At 35.6% G+C, this 22,917-nt stretch overlaps 1 protein-coding gene across 2 annotated transcripts in view; it reads right to left on the bottom strand.

The window, feature by feature from the left end:
- The window catches only part of LOC129240240 (complexin), a 118,925-nt gene that overhangs the window by 86,226 nt on the left and 9,782 nt on the right, over positions 1 to 22,917 (bottom strand). The window contains exon 1 of one of the 2 annotated variants that reach the window (XM_054875915.1): positions 2,533 to 2,569. The exons of the other annotated variant lie outside the window; for it this stretch is intronic. Within the exon in view, the coding sequence (XP_054731890.1) occupies positions 2,533 to 2,542 (10 nt within the window). The 5' untranslated portion in view covers positions 2,543 to 2,569. Of the gene's footprint in view, positions 1 to 2,532; positions 2,570 to 22,917 lie in introns of those variants that run through there. 2 annotated transcript variants of the gene reach the window in all.

Below are 22,917 nucleotides of genomic sequence, written 5' to 3'. Positions count from 1 at the left end.
GACCTCCAAATTTTAAACGGAATTTTGTTTAAATTTAGAACTATTTTTTGAGTAAAAATTTCATGACAGCTGGACTAGAACAAATCCTGACAAGGCAGAAATTCTACCAAAACACTTCAAAAGTACTTTTACGAACAATACGCCTAAAAAATCCTAACACGCAAAAAAATATCCATGCAAACCAAAAAATGTTACATTAGAAGAAATAAAACAATGCATATGTAAGAGAACTGATCCGAAGAAGTTGCCAGGATACGATCTAATAACTGGAAAAATTTTAAGGGAAGGGGATCTATATAAGGAACATTTTCAATCAAATTTTGAACTTGAAATATTTCCCAAAAGTACGGAAAATTGCTCAAATTATCGCAATACCAAAACCATGCAAAGATCCTACGCAAGTAATCTCGTACAGACCTATAAGTCTACTATCAGTATTATCAAAAATTTTTGAAAAATTGCTTTTTGACAGAATCAATCCCATTATACAAAAGGACAAAATCGTACCTTGCTACCAATTCGGATTCAGACAAAAACATTCCATAATCCAACAAGTCCACAGAGTTACAAACAAAATTTTTGAAGACATCGATAAAAAACGTGAAGCAGTATATCTCGGCGTAGCCAAAGCCTTTGACACAGTATGGCACGCAGGACTTCTACAAAAGCTCTTGACTTATTTACCAACAGACTACTACAAATTGATGAAAAGTTATATAACTGGGAGACAATTTTATGTAAAACTCGAAGATAAGTATTCTGATATACTAACAATGGAAGCAGGTGTACCGCAAGGTAGTGTCCCTGGGCCGTTTCTTTACCTTCTTTACACAGCTGATATCCCTACACCGGCAACTAAGAACTCTCTGATAGCAACATTTGCAGACAACACTGTCTTGCTAGCATCAGACAAAGATCCAAGAACGGGTGCTTATAAACTTCAGGAATTACTAGACCACACCACTCACTGGTTCGAAAAATGGGGAATTAAAATAAACTAAGATAAATCCGCCCACGTCACATACACTAACAAGTGAAAAAAACAATACAATCCAATATTCATAAAGAATAAACAAATCAACCACGACACAAAGGCAACATACTTGGGTATGATTATAAAGAATAAACTCAACTGGAAGTTACACATCGGACTAAAACGACGAGAAATCAAGACTAGGTTTAAACAACTTCATTGGCTTTTGGGAAAAAACTCAACGCTCTCGCTAGAAAATAAGATACTAATATAATATACAAAGTAATTATAACACCAATATGGAAATATGGCTCAGAGCTTTGAGGAACTGCGAGCAGTGCAAATATAAAAATAATACAACAAACGAAAAATAAGATACTTCATATAATATCAAAAGCAGAATGGTATATACTAAATGATAATATGCATCGAGAATTTAAAGTAAAAACTGTCCATAAAGAAATACGCAACAACAGCTTCACACACACTAATCGATTACTAGAACATTCTAACAGGGAAATTCGGCAAATTCCATTAAAAGAGGAAACCGAGACGAGGAGACTAAAGCGCAAACGACCAACTGACCTGCAGATTTAAATGGTGTCACACGTTTTTTTTAAATAAATGTATATAGTGATATTGGCTTCTAAATACTGTTGAAACGCAAAAAGAAAGAAAAATTGTAAATATTTTAAATTGAAATAGAAACAATAATAAAGGGTTCAAAAAAAAAATTTTTTTTTTTTTCTAATTTTTTTTATATTTTTTAATGTTTGACCAAAACCATAAAAACCAGTCCCCTAAACTTAAGGCAGAATTTAGAAATATGCAACCAATTTTTCTAAGCCTTGAATTTTTTAATCCGAATTTTTGAAAAATTTCGATAACGCAGTTATTCTAAGACCCAATAAATTTTAGTGTATTAAAGTCTAAGTTTTAAATGGGTAAAGAATAGGGTTCTTTAGAAACTTTTACTGGCTTGGTTAAGGTCTGTTGCTCTAGAACTGATGTATTTTAATTTTTTTTTGCATATATTTTTGTTTGTTTTTAGTATTTATTATTATTGTTATTTTATTTATATTATTATTATTATTTAATTATTATAATTTTTTTTTTAATTAATTTATTTATTATTATTTACTTTATTTTAATCAAAAATACAAAAAGCCGTAAAAAATATTAATATCCAAGTAATTTTTCAGCCGCTTAAAACTGGCACTTATTTTTTTTTTTAATTTCCTTAGCGCACACGAAAATTTTTTAAAAAATTCTGCTAAAATTTTCAACTCTAGTTATATTTATTGTATATTAAACGCGTACTTTATACAATTTCTAAATATTAAATGCATTCGAAAGAACCTTATAATTATTTTTGAGGAACATTTTAAAGAAATTAATATCACAACGCAATATTTTTTCTAACAGAAATACAAATATTAATATTTTCCAAACATTTCTACAAATCTGGGAAACTTAAATTCTTTACTATATATTTTGTTCTAAAATATTCCACTTTTTGATTTTTATTTTCATTTTCAACAACTTTAAAACCAACACACCTTGCATCATTTTACAAAAATCGCGCAACACTTTCGAAAAACTCAAGCACACTGAAGTGACCTATTCGTGGAGCGTTTCAATGTAATTTCTATCAATGATTACACGACTGCAACTAGGCTACCAACGTAAGCGCTGGTCATTAAAATAGACAATAAAATGAAAATAATAACTAAAAATACAAATTATTCCACAACAATCAGGGTGGCTAATGCTCTTGTGCCTGTCGATGTTGTCAGTAGAAGCTAATCGCGCAAATCATCCCTATTTCAATTCATTAAAAATTTACGAAAAATGTGCAGTGGGAGGTAAAACACAAGGAAGAAAAGGAAATAAAAAAAATGGGCTGACCTCATGCGACTCAACTCGACTCCTTCAAATAGAACGCAAATAACAAATCCTAAGCAATTGACAAATCGCTCAAATGGTGATGCGTCACTGTGTGCAGCACAAAAAAGTCTACTTGAAAAATATACCAAACCAACATTGAAAAGTTTCGTCAGGTTGATATTTCAACTTGTGGACAGTCATTCAGGATAATATCTACAAGTACGGGCGAGTGTATGAGAACTGCACTCAGCAACACAAAAGTTGCTCATACGCACTGGACAACGGTGGATTCTTTATGGGTTCATACATGTTTATGTATAGAAGTATAAGTCTTTGGTATATGTGTAGTTGGTATTAGTTGCAGTGCTGTCTTGTGTATGTCCCTTGCTCTCATTTTCTGCTTGTGTGTAGAGTATTTCTGTTGTTGTCATGCATATACAAATAGAAGTTACTAGTGCTTTTGTACAGGGTAGCCGGGGTAGCGGTGTGCGATCTTAAGTATTAAGACGTTATCGCAATTTCTAAAATAATTTGATAATTTCTGAATAAATTTTTACATGATTTGATATCCTAAACTTAAGCGTTTTGGAGGTATTCGAATTTAAAAAACACTAAAAAATTTTTTTGGTTTCTTTTTGCACGTCCACTTTTTTTAAATGCTGGTTCAAAAGTCTCATTTTTTTCTACTCTAAGTCAAATAAAATATCTTAATAAATTAAATATATTAATACAAATCATCAATTATATTTCAAACAAGCCCTTGCACTCTAAAATGGCTGCCTGATAAAATTTTTAATATGGACTTTTCACTATTTTCCTACTTCACATCACAAAAAAGAAAAATTTTGTATGGAAATTATACTGCAAATTATTTTAAAAACTAGCATATCCTTGTAGCTATCCAACAAACTATATTTATTAATTTATTTATCTACTTAGTAAATCTAGAAATACCAGGTTTCATATAGAATATTTTGTAGTAACCGTAACAATTTTAAGAATTCATTGAGTGCTGGCTTAAAATTATATTTAGATAGCCATAAATCAAAGACCAAAGAACTTGAAATCCGGTTAAACTCACTGAATGTTCTAATGAAGGGTGATTTCAAGGCACAAACTTAGAACTGTTTGAAACCAGAAAGAATAAATCATTATTCCGAATATTTTTTTGAGGTATGTGAAAATCAGTACACTTGAGGAGCAAGGCCAGTCAACTGTTCCATTTATATTATCAAAAACAAGGCAGAGTGAAAATATGCCTGTTCTACTTTGTACCGATTTTGAATTTAGTAATGCAAGCAGAACCAGATGGAGGTGTTTTATGGAGTTCCTATACTCTGATGGGCCGAATGGATTGGACGGCGGTCGCTGTAGCCGAATGAGCTGGTGCGTGACTACCATTCGAAATTCAGAGAGAAGGTAGGTTAGAATCTCGGTGAAGCACCAAAATTAAGAAAAACATTTTTCTAATAGTGGTCGCCCCTCGGCAGGCAATGGCAAACCTCCGAGTGTATTTCTGCCATGAAAAAGCTCCTCATAAAAATCATTTGCCGTTCGTAGGCAGCTTAAAACTGGAGGTCTCTCCATTTGTGGCGCAATAACAAGACGCACGTCACTAAAGGGAAGAGCTCGAACAAATACTCAAAGGGGTCAATATGTTATATATAAAATACCCAAATCCGGCAAAAAAAAAGCCAAAATTAGTTGGAAATTGTGAGCAACTTGAAATTTGCACTTCATTATTCTAGATTTCTATAAAAATATCAAAAAATGTTACGTGGAAATTTGCAAAATTTGTCTAATTTAACTGACCTATAAAACTGCATATCCCACATTTTTATAAAAATATAAAAAAATTAAATAAAATATAAGAAAATTAAAAATTTGGAAGGAAATTTCCTGAATTTTTCTAATTTAAATGAGCTATGAAACTACGTACCTGAAACCTTTTATAAAAATATTAAAAAATTTTAAAATTTAAAAGAAAATTTGCTGACTTTTTCCAATTTGAATGAGCCGTTAAATTACATAACCAAAATTTTTAGAAAAACATTAAAAACTTAGAAGACAATTTACTGAATTTTTCGTGTTTGAAAGAGCCATAAAACTACATACTAAGCATTTTTATAAAAATTTAGTTAAAAAATTAAAAATTTAGATTGAAATATTATAAAAATTTAAAATTAAAAGCTTACATGGAAATTTACTGAATTTTTCTAATTTAAATGGAAAAATACTTAGCTAAAATGTTCATAAAAATATTGAAAAAATTAAAAATCGAAAAGGGAATTTGCTAAGTTTTTCAGATTTAAATGAACTATAAATCTGCATACCGAAATTTTAATTAAAAAAGTACTAAAAACTAAAAATTTAGATGGGAATTTGCTGAGATATTCTAATTGAAATGAGCCATAAAACAACATACCCCAAATTCTTATAAAAATATTAAAGCAAATTTAGATGAAAATGTGCTAAATTTTTTGGATTTAAATGAGACATAAAAGTACACAGCGAAATTTTAATTAAAATAGTACTAAAAAATTTTAAATTTAGATGGAAATTTGCTGATTGTTTCTCATTTAAATGAACCCTTAAATTACATATTCCAAATTTTTATAAAAATATTAAAAAAAGTTGAAAATTTAGAGGGAAATTTGTTTGCTTAGTTTTTCCAACTTTTTCTTAAAACATGATTAATTTTTATGAATTAAATTTTTGTACAAAATTAAAAAAAAATCAATAAAAAAAAATGAAAATTTGTAGCTTTTAGCGCAGAAGAAATAGTTTTAATTTAAATGAGCCCTTAAACTACATACCCCAAATTTTTATAAAAATATAAAAAAATTAAGAATAAGAACGAATTTTGCTGAATTTGTCCAATTTTTTCTGAAAATATGAATAATTTTTATGAATTACACTTTTATATAGAATTAAAAAAAAAATTTTATAAAAAAAAATGAAAACTTGTCACTATATTATGAAGCAGACTGTACGTGTAGCCTTTAGCGCAGAAAAACAACATAAATCATCAACATAAAACGCACCCTGTACTTCATATCATGGCTCCTAGAAAATTGCTTTTAGAAATTCACAACAATTTACTGGCCACGTAGGTGTGTGTTCATGTGTAAGCGTGCCTCCGTTGTGCTTCGAAAAGCAATAATGTCACATTGTTGTTGCGCCCACTTAGTTGCCTTTGCCGCACATTTATGCGCTCCAGAGTAAGGCAACTTAATAATTTTCTTTTTCAATTCAATTGACCCGACTACTCCGTCGTCAAGAGTGTAGGACAATAAAGAGAACGAATTTGCCACTACTCAGCCAGTGTCTGCTCCATCAATAGCTTTCGCCTTAGCTGTCATTGTGTTGTTATTGTTTTTTTTTTTTGTTTTGGATTTTTGTTCTTTCGCCAACATTACTGTGCTCTTGACGTGCACCTGCAAGAGTGATTGCCACCTATTGGTACTTGCAACAAATATGTACGTGCAACAGCAATACTTGAACTCAATAAAGAGCGTTGGCATAGACGAACTTGCAACTTGCAACTTGCCAGCACAGGCACTTAGTTAATGTTCCGTAGTAATGGCATGCAAGGCTTTAAGCTAGGGAAGGTTTTTGTTGTATTTTTATTTTATTTTTGTTTGTTATTTTTGGTTTGTTATTCTGGTATTTCGCATTTCGTATTTCACCTTTCAACTTGTCAATATCGCATTATATTACAGTTAATAAATATGACAATGTTGATGTATTGGCTTTGTAGTTGCCGCTGTAGTTGGAACGTAGTTGTGGCCATTTGAGTTTATTGGTGGCACCTTTGTGAGTGGTGGGGGTAGAGGTGCCAGAGCCAAACAAAACTTTGCACTTTTCAACTCACTTAAAATGCCTTGAAATGCTGCCCACACTTGACGCCTTGACGCCACTTGATTGACCGACAGGCTGCCTGATTAGAGGAGTGAGCTGATACGTCAGCCTACGCTTGGTTGCTGCTCAGTTGTGCTGATTGTTTGCTCCATGTCTGGTATTTGCCAGCTCATTGGCTCTTTGACTGCCTTAAGGGCTATCTTAATTGACGACATAGCTTTGTGGGGCAGGTATTTTCGCTTCAGAAAGTTTTTTGTGCTTTTTTTGGGGTATTCTTTTTTTCTTTCAGTTGATTGTAGTTGCATGGAATTTGCTGCGTTCGTTAGTAGTTGGTTGGAAGCTATGAAGTTTTTCGCACATGCGAAGTTACTTTGTTATTTGGTTAGGCAGCGTGCCCCAAAAATTACTTCACTTGAAAGTAAGTTACATTTTTGTACTAAATTTAGTTTGCTCGCCTTTTGTGCAGCAATAAATTTCAAACTCAGTCATTGCAAACTCGAGTATATTGAATTTTTGAGTTTTCGTGCAGTTTTTCTTTTGTGTGAAGTGCTAAAAATATTGAATTGAAAGTTTGTCAACCTCGCTCGTGCGAGTATATCGAATTATTGAGAGCAACTATAAACTTGACTGGCTTGTTCCTATATGCAATAGGCAACACTTAGACGCATTCGTGCAATGGAAAAATAATTAGCTTTCAATATAATTTCCTCAAAAACTATTTTTCTAAGTCTTTTCGTTTTTTTAATAAATAAAAGATATTTCAGCAAATAATGCCAGCTGGTTATTGGCCAAGCCAATTCAGTGGAGACTCACTAAAGTTAAATGGTGAAAGTATACGGAAATGTTAACTAGACTAGACTAGAGTTACGCCGACAGACATGGACGAAATGGAACAGCGGTCGATCAAAAAGCTTATTAAGATTTAACAGAGAAACTATAAGAAAAATTATAGGGGTGTTAACTGGTGATTGTCTGATAGGCAGCCAAGCTAGAAGGTTAGGACTCCCGTACCTCGATTTCTGTAGAAGCTGTCGTAATACAGAAGAAGAGGAAACAGTCAGACGCCTTTTATGGGAGGGTAAAACCTTAGCAACAAGGAGACTCCACACTCTTGACATGGCATTTTTAATTGATGAAGCGGACATAGCGCATCTAAAACTAACGAAGCTTTGCTCGTTTATTAACGCTACCGAATGGTTTGAAAACAAGCCCATAGAGTAAGGATAAGTTCCAGTGGCATCACAATGGACCCACGAAAGGTCTAAGTGTGTCATTGCGACAGCTACGTTGCGACAGCCACCTATCTAACTAGACTTCTGCCGCCACAGGAAAAGGAAAACTCGTTTTTTTGTTTTTTCGATATTTCGAAAGTATAGTACCTTAAGATTATACTGTGAAATTTTCATGCGGAAATTCCGAATATTATAGGTTCTATAGCTCGTTAACTAGGTAGAGAGCGGTTCGCGCGCTTCTGTACCTCAAACTTTACACTCATTTTTCTCGAAACGACTTTTTTCGGTCTGCTTTCGTCAAAAAAAAAAACCAAAAAAAAAAAAAACTATTCAACCGAATTATCTGAAATTTTAATAGGTTGTTCACAATATTATTGGCTATCGCCCGTGCTAGAATCATATTATTATTTCAATTATTTCGATTTTTTTTTATTAAAAACTGAAAAAAACCGATTTTTAGAGCATAAAATTCAAAGCCGCGAAATTTTGTTAATTTTTTTGATTGTTTTTTATTCTGGTACAAGGCATGGATATAGTCATTTTGATTAATAAGTTTTTTGGTTTTTGTGTTTCAGTTAAATAGCAGAGCCAAAATGGACAGCACCGTCCAGGTCCCATTTTTCGCGAGGGTCACCTTCAGCACTATTTAAACTTATTAAAATTAAAAAAAAATTTTTTTTTTCATTTTTGTATGTAAAAGAAGTTAAATAAAAAGCCTAAAAGATTTAAATATCGGTTGACATATTTTTTATTGTAAAACTGTATTTTCCTGAAAATACCCTAGACCACCGGGACGGCGGCTTACAGAAGGTTTCAAGACTTTGGCGTTTTCCTGTAACAACAAAGACAGCGATCTGGTGACTGACCTACAGAGCAATCTTAAATTATGGAGGGAACACTTGAACCTGCTAAATAGTGATAGCTTCGCATGTCACAGAGAAAGTGAAGATCCCGATACCCTAATCCTTGACGACGGAATTAACGTTCCGCTACCCGACCACGACGAGGTGAGAATAGCGATAACGCGGCTGAAGAACAACAAAGCCGCGGCGTCGACAGACTGCCGGCTGAGCTATACAAACATGGCGGCGAGGAGCTGGTAGGGTGCATGCATCAGCTCCTATGCAAAATATGGTCGGGTGAAAGCATGCCTGCCGATTGGAATTTAAATGTGCTCTGCCCAATCCATATGAAGGGTGATCCTACAATCTGTGCCAATTAGCCCGGGATTAGCCTTCTAAATATCGCCTATAAGGTTCTAGCGAGCGTATTGTGTGAAAGGCTGAAGCCCACCGTCAACCAACTGATTGGACCTTATCAGTGTGGCTTCAGACCTGGAAAGTCTACCATCGACCAAATATTCACAATACGCCAAATCTTGGAAAAGACCCATGAAAGGAGAATCGACACACACCATCTTTTCGTCGACTTCAAAGCTGCATTCGACAGTACGGAAAGGAGTTACCTGTATGCCGCTATGTCTGAATTTGGTATCCCCACAAAACTAACACGGCTATGCAAGATCACGTTGTTCAACACTAGCAACGCCGTCAGAATTGGGAAGGACCTTTCCGAGCCGTTTGATACCAAAAGAGGTTTCAGATAGGGTGACTCGCTGTCGTGTGTTTTCTTTAACCTGTTGTTGGAGAGCATCGTACGAGCCGCAGAACTTAATCGCTCAGGCACAATTTTTTATAAGAGCGTACAATTGTTGGCGTATGCCGATGATATTGACATCATCGGCCTTAACAACCGCGCTGTTAGTTCTGCCTTCTCCAAACTGGATAAAGAGGCAAAGCGAATGGGTCTGGTGGTGAACGAGGACAAAACAAAGTACCTCCAGTCTTCAAAGAAACAGTCGGCGCACTCGCGTATAGGCACCCACGTCACTGTAGACAGTTATAATTTCGAGGTTGTAAAAGACTTCGTTTATTTAGGAACCAGCATTAACACCGATAACAATGTCAGCCTTGAAGTCCAACGTAGAATCTCTCTTGCCAACAAGTGCTACTTTGAACTAAGTAGGCAAATGAGTAGTAAAGTCCTCTCTCAACGAACAAAACTACGACGACATAGACATAGCGTAGCGAATAAAGATCCAGCGGCTACGTTGGCTGAGTCATGTCGTCCGAATGGATAAACACGCTCCGGCTCTGAAAGTATTCGATGCGGTACCAGCTGGTGGTAGCAGAGGAAGAGGAAGGCCACCTCTGCGTTGGAAAGATCAGGTGGAGAAGGAGTTGGCTTCACTTGATGTGTCCAATTGGCGCCGGTTAAGACGAGAAAGAAACGACTGGCGCGCTTTGTTAAACTGTTAAAGAAGAAGAAGACCATTGGGAGCCCTTAAGCCTCTAAAGACTAGCATACGTCAAAATCAGAGAGTGAATCCGTCCGTCAGCACTGCTCTAGAATATTGAATATTGAAAACATCTTTAATAAACATATGGTATGTTGGCTCTTTGCAAGCAAATACTCAGATTTGATTCCTTGCAGAAAATTCAATCGGTTGATTGCTTGAGTTCTTTCATATGCTGACCTTAACTTATGACGAATTTCGAAAAAAGAAATACACAAGTCACATTTACACTTTAATTCCAAAATATTTGTTAATTTTTATTTAGATAAAATAATTATTAAATACTATAAATTTTAGAATAGTCACACTACCAGCCATTGCCGTTTTAACTGCATTTCCTGCTCTGACCTTAGCTTATTTTGGGCGCAATTGAACTTTCGGGTCGCAGTGCTAAGTGTCCTCATATTAATAATAGCTTACTTTCCAACATATATTATATTTATGTATATTCTATAGCAAACAGTCACCAAAGTCATATCCTAGTTACACTTTTTTCATCTCAGAGCTCTCTAATGGACTTTAGTAATTCATTTCCTATTCTCTCAACAGGAAGTCTGTTGTTGGCTGTCAGTTCATCTCATTGTCAGCTTAATTCTGCTGTAAATATGTCTGATAGTCTCAAAGGAGTTTACTACAGAACAACAGCAGAAGGTATTAGATAAAAAGCTGGAACAAAAGTCAAATCAAACAAGAGTTGGAAATACGTAACTGCACACATACATACATAAATAAGTGCATATGAAACATAGAAAGATACGCTCAAGCAAGCAAACCACTTGGGACTGAACGTGATTTTCTAAAGTGAAGTAAGAACGATTAAAATATGAAGAGAGAGAGGGAGTAAGCGAAAGAAAGAGGCGGGAGGAAGCGAAAAAAAGAAATTAAAAAAAAATAAATGAAAAAATACAGAAGAATCCTGAAATGACTTGCTGCTGCAGTACTGCAAGCAAATAAATATAAATATATGTCTACAATAAAAAAATTCTTAGTTAGCTCAGCTATAGAAATAAACGAGGCACACAGATACCATCAACATCCACGAATACTAGCAGCCGACAGGCTTCCAAGCAAAGCAACACCACACCAACTTTTTGTAACTTCAAGCCGCTGGTGGCCACTTTTTGCTGTTATAATGACAACTGCATTTTAAAGTAACAACAAGAAAAAAAAAACATAACAAGTGCAACGAAGCCATCGCAATGTTGAAAAGCGTAATCAGTTATTGTTTACATGGCTTTATCAACAAACGACGTGCAGCTGCCTGTAACTTAGTTTAGCTTGCGACAGTGGCGGCAGCTTGGCTATTCTTTCAACTTCACTTTCTTATGACTTCCTTGTGCTGTTGTGCTGGAACTATGCCACATTTTAATTCAAACTCTTTTGCGCCCCCTGCTATTGCACACTTTTGCTTAGTTGCTGAAAAATATGAAAATCCTTTCAAGCTTCTTAGACAAGTGCGCCGCCCAAGTTAGCGTTTGTTAGAATGGCGCAAATGTCTGTTGGGAGTAGTTTTGTAGAGGGAAAAAAATTAGACACAAAAGAAAGACAACACCATTCTTTAAGCAACTGCTGAGGAAAAGCTGATGTTGCTTTCTTTTTGTAAACATTTTATTCAGGAGCCGCTACGAATTATTGCTTTTCACTTAGAGTTTGCTCGAAGAGTTGACGAGCTGTGGCATACAGTTGGCTATGGTGAGTGTTATACAGAAAACTGATTTATGTACAGTAGCGGGTACTGAAGTCCTGGTATTTGGATGTGTCTGAAATACTATAAATACAAAGTGACTTAACTATTAGTAGAAGTTGGAAAACAACATTCGCCAAAGGCAGCTGAGTTGGAGATTATAGATCTACCCACGAGAAATCCCTGACCTAAGTTAAGCTCTCAATCGAAAAGTTTAGTAGAAAGCATTTTCTGCTATCCCTAAATATGCAGTTCCTATTGTACGAGTATATGAAATCTGGAGATATTTTGACAATAACCGTTTCAGAAATTCTCCAAAATTATATTTAATATTTTAAGTTGCTTCTCAGAAATGTTGTCTATTTCTTTATCAGTAATTTGAGCTTCAGAATGCGAAAACTGCTTAGTTTTTTGTTTTATAAGCTAACGTTGGGCTCCCCTTCCAGCTCAAATTTAGGCTTCCGCACCACTGCAGTGAAAGTAGCCGCAATAAGGGAAGCAGTGGATTGGTTGCATACTTCTGTAAGTACTACGACAGCCCAGCGGATATGGAGGCCTTGGGTTCGTTGCTTGTGCGCGCGAAATTAGTCGTGGAATGCCTGACTTCTCTTTCAACTGTAATCGAATACTTCGATATTAGGCTCATTTGGGTTTCTGACTACGGTTACGGGAGACTGGATATGGTTTCATCGCAAAGTGAGAGGATTGGGTTTCCTTGAGAACCTGTCGTTGGCTCCTGGAAAGATGGGCGCGAGTCAACTCAACGAGCGCTGGATTAGTGCGCAAACGTGCTGAGTCGCGAGCTATCGAGGGGACTTTTAAGGCTTACAGCGTCGCAGCTCTCGAATTTGATAAGTATGCTTACCGGATATTGTCCGTTAGGTGTCTAGGCGGTGGCGATTGAGGCTTCAAGTCCGTTCTGCAGAAGCTGTCTTGAGGACGAGGTGGAATCATCTCAACACCTTCTACTCAGCTGCCCTGCTCTCGTCTGGCAAAGATTTAATTCTCTGCTCAATATTTGGCTTCCACGTAAGACCTTTGTCAAGTATAAGACCCAGGTACTTCACCTTGTCAGAGAGCACCAATGGAGCGCCCGCTATTGAGGGGAGAAACACACTAGGTATTCTGAATTTCCTCGTAAATAAGACGAGCTTCATCCTCAGAGGATTTATCGAAAGGCCGCAATTTGCGGTCCAATTTATAACTAGATTCAGATAACCCTGCATGAGTGTCATCAGAGTATCTAGAAACTTGCCTCTGACAGTAAGTGCCACGTCTCCCCCGTAGACAATCACCTTGCAGCCCTTCCTCTCCAGCTCCCCCAGCAGACCGTTAAGTACGGCAATCCAGAGTAGTGGCGAGAGAACACCGCCTTGCGAAGTGCCTCTGCTCACTTGCTGGCGGTGAGAGGTGTCGCTCCACTTTGCCACGATCGTTCTATCGCTAAGCAGCATATGGATAAGCCTTATAAGTTTGGTGCCGACTCCTAGGTTACCCAGAGACCTGATGATTGCCTCCGGGAGGACATTATTAAAAGCCTCCCCAATGTCGAGGAAGGCGCCTACAGTGAACTCTTTCTGTTGAAGGAACACCTCGATGTTTTTAACAATTGTATGGAAAGCAGATTCTACCGATCTTCCTTTACAGTACGCATGTTGAGCGTACGATAAACGCTCCCGTGGAATTTCACTCCTTATGTGCAGATCAATCAGCCACTCCAGGGTTTTCAGCAGGAAAGAAGAGAGACTGATTGGTCTGAAATCCTTAGGGAATAAATGTGAGATCTTACCTGCCTTGTGTATGAAAGTAACTTTCACAGCCCTCCAAGATCTGGGTATGTAGCCCCTATCTATGCAGCTTGCGTAGATAGGGAGAAGCCAATCACATGATACCTCAGCAGATTTCTGCAGTTGAGCCGGTATAATGTCATCGAGCCCAGTTGACTTGAAGGGCTTGCAAGAGTCAATCGCCCAAGCCAGGCGTCGCTTATATGTAAAGAAGTAGTTATAAAGCAGTTTTGAATATTTTTTTTAATCCCTACATATTTTTTTTTAATTTTCCCTGTATAAACTGTAAACTGCGCAATTAGTAAATAAAAAAATTATATTAAAAAAAATACTCAAGCTTAACCACGAAATGAATTCTGTTTATTTAAACCCCTCATTAAGCTGTCCAAAGCATATAATTCGAGTAGAAAAAAAACAAAAAAAAAAAATTAAATCCTGATTTTTTATAGAGTAGAATTTACAATTCCTATACCAGCACGTAAAACCTTGCGTGCGTGTGTGGCAAACATAGTTTTTAATTTATATTAATAATAATGCAAATTGGATGGAATTTTAAGTAGCGATTAATTAAATGAGCGTGCGAAATTTCTTGAGAAATGAAACCCACGCGTAAATGAATTAATGCAACAAATGCACAATAAATGCGTAGGGCTTCTGATCAAATGCGCATAAAAGCACTAAAGTGCAAAAATGTGCACATTTGTATATATGATATTTTTGCAACTCAAAAACCATTTAAAAAAATACTTTCATTCCCGCCGTCGCTCATTGCACTAAAGCACGCGTGCGGTCCACCTCAAACCGCTAAACTATGAATTAATATTATAATTACCAATGCATTGCACGCAATTCATATTTTTTTATAATTATACCCAGTTATATTTTAAAGCTTATTACTTTATAGCATTAAAATTTAATGCAGTTGCTTGCTCATTGCATTCCTCATTTTGATACATTTTTGAAATTAATTTATGCTGACTCAGCTCCCGCTGATTGAACTTCACGGATCAATACAATTTCTCATGCTACGCTCCTCGAATTCTGCAAATCTTCATTTAAAGTAATCTGCGCATACTGCGTTAAACAAAGGCCAAAGCAGCAAAGCAAAACGTTCGCTACTTTCTAGCTGCTGCCTGTTTTACGCCACCTCTTTGTACTTCACCTCCACATTACAGTCAAATTGCTTTATCCATCAAATTGTTGACACACAGCTATGCACACAGCTGAGAGCGCTTTTGTTTTAGTTGCTGCCGCTGTCGGTGCTGCTGTCGGCATTGCCGTCAACAATATATCAGTAAATATTTGCTAGCAACTCGCAGCGAGTAAAATAAATTTAAACTACCCAAACGACTGTTTATCATACGCCATGGCGCACTGCTGTGCAAATGAATGCTTGCTGTCGACTACACAGTTTGCACTTCCGTCACACACACACTTTGCTGGCTGACTCTCTCAGCAACCATCAGCGTGTGTTGTGCTTGCCTCTAAGTTCGCATATTTTGGAGGTATTGAAATTAGTTTTTAACTGTGCTTTTTATATGCACAACAAAACTGGTGCACTTTCTTCTTACTTCTCCTCTATGCAGTTATGCAAATTTGCTGCTAAGTCTTCACGCTTGGCTGTGAAGCGCTTTTGTTAGCGCATTACCACCCTTTTTTGCTTGTGTATATTTGCTGGTGCAAGTCATTGCGGTCAACTCTCAAGCCTTGCGTTTTGTGCTTTGCTTCGCACAACTGAGTTGCGACATTTAATTAAAGTTTACAACTTGTAATTTCGCCACACTTCTTACATTTGCTACTTATACTCGTACCACTCTCGGTTATCACTCTCCTAAGTGTCGATTTGGTTCTTTGGCTGCTTGCTGTTTGCGTTTGGCCAAATTGTCTGCATCGCAGTACATAGTTTTTGGTTCCGCACGAAATGAATCCGTGCAGTGGCAGTAGTTAAAGTTTTAACGAAGTTTTGGCTAAATTTTGAAGCGTTAATCAGCAGTTTTCGTGAACGATAAATGAAGAATATCTTTTTCTTAATATCGTGAAAAGCTAGGAAACTTGTTTTAGCTTGACATCCTATCAATTTTGGATGTTTTACAGCTCAGAAAGCGTCACGTATACGCAGTGGGGCACTAAAAACTGGAGATGGTTGATATAGTGAAATATTATTAAGGGCAGTGGTAGTGCAAATGCGGTAAATATTTGATATTGTGTTTTTTGAAGCCAACTTTCCAAAATAGAGGAAAAAAAGAAATCAACTTTTAAGTAAATTTTTCGGTACCAACACAACCAAGGCGAAAAGTCGGAGTAGCTGGCCGAAAATATTTATGTTACTTATGAACCCAATACTGTAAGGAATGAAACAGCAGAGTGGAAGTAACAATAATTTCATACTCCTAATGGATTAGTATGTCGAAGATGAAAGTGCCTTATGATGGACTAATCGTTGTAGATATCGAGGATATCATGAAAATTGTGTAATCGGATCAGTATGAGAGCAGTTATGCTATTCCCTTATGTAAGAATCATAGCAACCCATGATTATAAGAATCACAGCAAACAATGATTGTAAGAATCATAGCAGGCCATGATTTGTAAGAATCATAGTTGGCCATGAACATTTTGGTTCAGCCGTTATTCTTAGTTTTAATATGTACAGTTAGTTGAAATAAAGCAACCGAACAGTTTAAACGTGCGTTTCCTTTGTTCCCGGATGTGTTATATAAAGGTAAAATAACCTTACATTGGTTATGGGCCCAGATCACGTGGGCAATTGATTTTGTTTCTTTTTTTGGGTATCGCGTTGATACGGAAAAATGAGTGCAATCGCAAATATTGAAAAACTTTCCCAGGACAATTACGCGACGTGGTCGGTACAGGTAAAAAGCCTGTTAGTAACATTAGATTTGTGGGAATATGTGGTTGGCGAAAAGCCGGACGAAGAGATTGCAAGGGCTCTCTGGGTAAAAAGTGACCAGAAAGCATTGGCAACAATTACATTGTGCGTAAAATCTAGCGAATTAATACACGTAAAAAGTTGTGCAACTTCAAAGGAAGCGTGGCGGGTCCTAAATTCAATTTATTGCACAGATAGTGCCGCGCGTAAGGTTGCTCTATTTAAAAAGTTAATACACTTCAAAATTTCCATGCAAGACAAGTTCGCAGCGCGTGTAAATGAGTTTCGTTCAATTGTTGAGGATCTTAGAGAAATAGGAATTGTGGTGCCAGACGATTTCATCTCAATTTTGCTTCTCTGTAGTCTCCCTGATGAGATGGAAAGTTTTGTAGTGGCTATTGAAAGCCGGGATACCTTGCCGAAATTCGATGCGTTGGTGTCAAAAATTTTGGAAAGCGAAATACGCCAAAATGAAAAGTGTTCAACTCCTAATGAAAAGGTATTTTTGGCCAAGTCCAAAAGTCGACAAAAAATTGTGTGTTTTAAATGTGGCAAAAAGGGACATATACGTGCCCAGTGTAAAGTGTCAATGCCTAAAGAAAAAAGAAATGAAAAGGCATGTTGTTTGTTTGAAGAGCGAAAAAATGATAGTGACACGTGGATTTTAGACAGTGGTGCTAGTTCGCACATGTGTATGAAACAAAGTTTTTTCAACTCAATTGAGCCCAGAAGGCAAGAAATAGTGCTTGCAACGGGAAAAACAATTTATGCGAAAGGTATAGGTACGGTGAGCTTAAAAACGGAATTTATGAACATAATTTTACATAATGTGTGGTATGTTCCTGAACTAAAATCAAATTTTTTCTCAATTGGCAAAGCCATAGAATACGGTCATTCAATAAAATTTTCGGAAAATAACGCATTAATGGAAACAAAAGAAGGAGAAAGCATGTTAAAAGCAAAGTTAGTCGGTGGTGTATTTGTTGTTAAAATGACAATTAGAAAACCGGTTGAAAAGTTAAATGCCTTAATTGAAAACAAAATGTTAGAAAAGTGGCATAAAAGATTCGGACATGTAAATATAAACGATTTGCGAATTCTGTCAAACAAAAATCTGGTACGAGGTTTGAATATAAGTGGCGTTCATAACTATCAGTGTGTAACTTGTGCTGTTTGCAAAATTCGTAGCTTGCCTTACAGTGCATATGGTAGGGTATTATCGGAAAACGTGCTGGACTTGATTCATACAGATCTTTGTGGTCCCATGCGGGTTAAATCGTTGGGGGGAGCGTCATATTTCATTACATTTATTGATGATTTCTCCCGTTATATGACAGTGTATTTTTTGAAAAATAAATCTGATGCTTTTGATGCATTTAAACATTTTGCTGTGACTGCGGAGACACAGATAGGCCGAAAAATAAAAACTGTGAGAAGTGATAATGGTAAAGAGTTTGCCAATATGATGTTTAAGCGGTATTTTAGTGAAAGGGGTATTGTTCACCAAACTTCAGTTAGCTATTCGCCTCAACAAAATGGCGTGGCTGAGAGAGCGAACAGAACATTAGTGGAAATGGCGCGTTGTTTACTCGAAAGTTCGACATTGCCTCAATATTTGTGGGGAGAAGCCATTAATACATCGGTGTACTTGAGAAATAGAACAATAACTAAAGTGTTGAAAAACTTAACTCCTTATCAAGTGTGGTATAAAAGGAAACCTTCGGTGTCACATTTTAAAATTTTTGGCTGTGACGTGGTGGCTTTAAAGAAAGGGCCATATAAGGGTGGCAAATTCGATACAAGAGGCACTAAACTAAAATTTGTTGGCTATGCCGGAAGTGCTAAAGGCTATAGACTTTATAATCAAAACAAGCGAAGTATTGTTATAGCTCGTGATTGTATATTTTTTGAATCGTCTTTTGAACCAATTTTAATACAAGAAGACGTTAGTGAAGAAGTACCTTTCTACCATGAAATAAAAGAGTCATCTCCATCGGATGATGGCAAGTGCGGTGAAATTCAGAATGAAAGTGTTGTTGAAGAGCAACTCGAAGACAATGGCGATGATGATGATGAGGGATATTCTTTAGATGAAGAAAACGACCCGGTAGTTACGCGAAAAAGAGGTCGAGGAAGACCAAAATTATTACGAACAGGTACTGTTGGTAGACCAAAAAGACGGTATAATGAGGTAGAGGTTTTAAATTACATTGCTGAGAGTCCTGAAACTGTAGAAGAAGCTTTGTCTTCGCCAGAACGTGAATATTGGGAGGAAGCTATGCAAATAGAGTTCGATTCGCTTACTAAAAATAATACGTGGGTGTTGGTGGACCGACCAAAACATAAAAACGTCATTGGTTGTAGGTGGGTGTTCACCAAGAAGCGAAAACCATGTGGTCGTATCGAAAAGTACAAAGCGAGATTGGTAGCTCAGGGGTGCTCCCAAAGGCGCAACATTGATTACACCGAGACTTACGCACCTGTTGTACGACATTCGACCATTCGATTGTTGTTGGCTTTAGCAGCGAAGTACCAACTGGTGGTTAATCATGTCGATGTAGTATCAGCTTATTTAAATGGTGATTTAAACGAAGACGTCTTCATGGTACAACCATTAGCGTTTGAAAGTTCAAGATACCCCAATAAGGTTTGCAAATTAATTAAACCCATCTACGGTCTTAAACAGGCAGGCCGCGAGTGGAACAAAAAGATCTCCGAAATCCTCACGACTATGGGCTTCAAAAGATGTCAAGCGGATAGTTGTGTATATTTTAAGAGGGAGTATAGTTCCATGTGTCTTATTGGTTTGTACGTGGATGATATGCTTTTAGCTTGCTCAAATGCAGGGCAGACGAAAATTATTTTAAAGCAGCTAAATGAGTTTGTTGAAGCTGTAGATAAAGGGCCGGTATCGTTTTATTTGGGTATGGAAATAGAGAGAGATGCATCTACTGGCACAATATCAATTCATCAAGAACATTATGTGAATCAGCTTCTTAAAACATGGGGAATGGACTCATGCAAGTCGGCAACTACACCTTGGGTTGATGGCACGGTGCTCAAGAAGTGTGAGAAGCAGTGTAACGATATTGACGCGATGCGGTACCAAAGTTTAATCGGAGGGTTGATGTACCTGGCGGTAATATCTAGGCCAGATATCGCCCATGTTGTATCTAAATTATCACAATATAATAATCATCCACATGAAGAACATTTTAAAGCCGCGAAGCACGTGTTACGATATTTGAAGCAGAGCTCAGCAGCGAAAATAACTTATTCATCTACAGGCGAAAATTTGGTGTGCTACACAGATTCCGACTGGGCTGGTGACGTATCTGATCGCAAGTCATACAGCGGTTACGTAGTATTCATGTCTGATGGTCTGGTTTCTTGGGAGTCAAAAAAGCAGTCTATCGTTGCCCTCAGTACAATGGAGGCAGAATATATAGCTCTATGTCAAGGCGCAAAAGATGTTGTTTTTCTTCGAGGGTTGTTGCGTGAAATGGGGTATGACGGATACGTAAATGAACCTACGAACATGCATTGCGATAATCAAAGTGCACAATTTTTGCTGAAGAACCCGATGGTGCACAAGCGCAGTAAACACATAGATTTAAGATTTCATTACGTCCGTGAGTTGTTTGAAAGGGGCGAAATCGAGGTACATTTTGTAAATTCTGATGCAAATGCAGCAGATATAATGACTAAATTTTTAAAGAAATTGAAACATAAAAATGGATGTAAATTGCTAAAGCTTACAATGTAATTAAAATGTACTCAAAAGTAGCAATATTATTATTACAGTTTTGTCGTAATGAAAATATTAAAATACGGAAAATTTTGAAAAATGTAATTTATAAAATAACTGGGTTGAGAGGGAGAATTGTAAGAATCATAGCAACCCATGATTATAAGAATCACAGCAAACAATGATTGTAAGAATCATAGCAGGCCATGATTTGTAAGAATCATAGTTGGCCATGAACATTTTGGTTCAGCCGTTATTCTTAGTTTTAATATGTACAGTTAGTTGAAATAAAGCAACCGAGCAGTTTAAACGTGCGTTTCCTTTGTTCCCGGATGTGTTATATAAAGGTAAAATAACCTTACACCTTAGAACTGAGGATGAGGTAGATGATCTTGTTATCTTACTGGTAGGATTGTATTGAGAACTGCATCAATCGAGTCAAGGACTTTACTGTCTATCAACTGACCAGATTGATGCAGAATTCAAACTAAACAAACTAATGAAAACGAAGTGCCGCGTATTTATTTTATTTAATTTAATTTAATTTAATTTAATTTTATTTTATTTTATTTTATTTTATTTTATTTTATTTTATTTTATTTTATTTTATTTTATTTTATTTTATTTTATTTTATTTTATTTTATTTTATTTTATTTTATTTTATTTTATTTTATTTTATTTTATTTTATTTTATTTTATTTTATTTTATTTTATTTTATTTTATTTTATTTTAATTTATTTTATTTATTTTATTCCTTTTATTATTTTGTTTTTATTTTTACTGTTTCTTCTAGTTTTTTTAATTTGTTTTACTTATGTATTTTTTTTTAATATTACGAACCGCTTTGTTAACTAAATTTTGAAAGGCCCTTTACCTTATGACTGCTGGCAAGAGAAACATTTGGAATTTCTATGAAATTCGAATTACTTTAATTAATTTTTATTTTTATAACACTTTTTTGCTTCTTATTTTGTTTTTGTATTTTTATCTTTAATTTTTTTTTTTTTGGTTTTTTCTTTTAATTTTTTTTAATGTATGTTTTTATTTAAGGAAATTTTTTTAATATTAAAAACCGCCCTTTTCAAGTTATTTTCGAAAGACTCTTTATCGTGCGAGTACAGATGAGGAAAGCATTTGGAACTTTTATGAAATTCAAATTATTTTTTATTTTAAAAAATTTTTTTTTTATTTTTGAATTTATTTTTATTTTTTTACTTATTATTTTTCTATTTTATGTTTTTATTTACTTTTTTATTTATGTATTTTTTTAGTATTAAGAACTGCATTGTTAACTAACTTTTGAAATGCTCTTTACCTTATGAGCTGTGGCAAGGGAAATATCTGAAGTTGCTATGAAATACAAATAAATTTGACTAATTTTTACTTTTATAAAATTTTTTTAATATATTTTTTAAACTATTTTGTTTTATTATTTTTTTAATTTTTTTTTTTAATTTTGGATTTATCAATCAATTAATTTAACTTATTTTTACTTTTATTACAATCTTTTTTATTGAATTTCGCTTCTTAAGTTTTTTTCTTTTATTATTTTTAATTTTTTTAAATTAACTTTTTTTATTTATATATTATAGTTTTTTTTTTAATTAGAAAGTAGGAACTGCTTTTTCAATTAACTTTTGAACCACAATATACCTTGTGAGTGGTGACGAGAGTAACATCTGGAATTTATATCTAATTCAAATTATTATAAATAATTTTTAATAAAAAAAGTTTTTTTTTGTTACAAAATTTTTTATGTTTGCAAACATTTTTTTATTTTTACAATTTTTTTTATTTTTATTTTATCTTATTGTGTATCTTCTATCAGGGGGTATTCACCTGTAGAACCTTCGGACACAGCTCAATAAGAAATTGGAGCCCAGGATGCACAGACTACATGACTCCGTACTTTACTTGGGAGAGAAGGTTTCGTACCACATTTGAAGAGGAGGGATGGCACAAGGGCATGAAGCCTGGCTATAGGACTTTACACATCTATACAGACGGCTCTAAAACTTTAGACGGAGTGGGAGCGGGTATTTACTGCTCAAAACTAGGGATAAAGCAGCCTATCAAGCTGCCAGACCAGAGCAGTATTTTCCAAGCGGAAGTTTTTGCTGTGGGGAGGGCCGCGGAACTTGCCTACACTCGAACAAGAAAGAACTCAACAATTAATATATACGTGGACAGTCAAGCAGCAACAAAAGCAATAAACTCATATTGTATTAAGTCCAAAAATGTTCGACGGAGCAGGGAGGCCATAGAAAGGCTAGCCGCAAACAGTAGGCTGCACAACTCTTGGGTACCTGGTCACAAAAGCATTAGGGGGAACGAAATAGTGGATGAGATAGCAAAAAGTGCTGTTAGACTACCATTTGAATAAGAGAACGACATACCAAAACCGCTAAATAGAGTATACAACGAAATGAGCGAATACATGAAAAAGTGAGTGGAAGCTAGTTGGACTAATCTGATCACATGCAAAACAGCAAAAGTC

The sequence above is a fragment of the Anastrepha obliqua genome, chromosome 1, assembly GCF_027943255.1.
Source record: "Anastrepha obliqua isolate idAnaObli1 chromosome 1, idAnaObli1_1.0, whole genome shotgun sequence".
Lineage (NCBI taxonomy): Eukaryota > Metazoa > Arthropoda > Insecta > Diptera > Tephritidae > Anastrepha > Anastrepha obliqua.
This window is presented reverse-complemented; position numbering and strand designations above follow the sequence as displayed.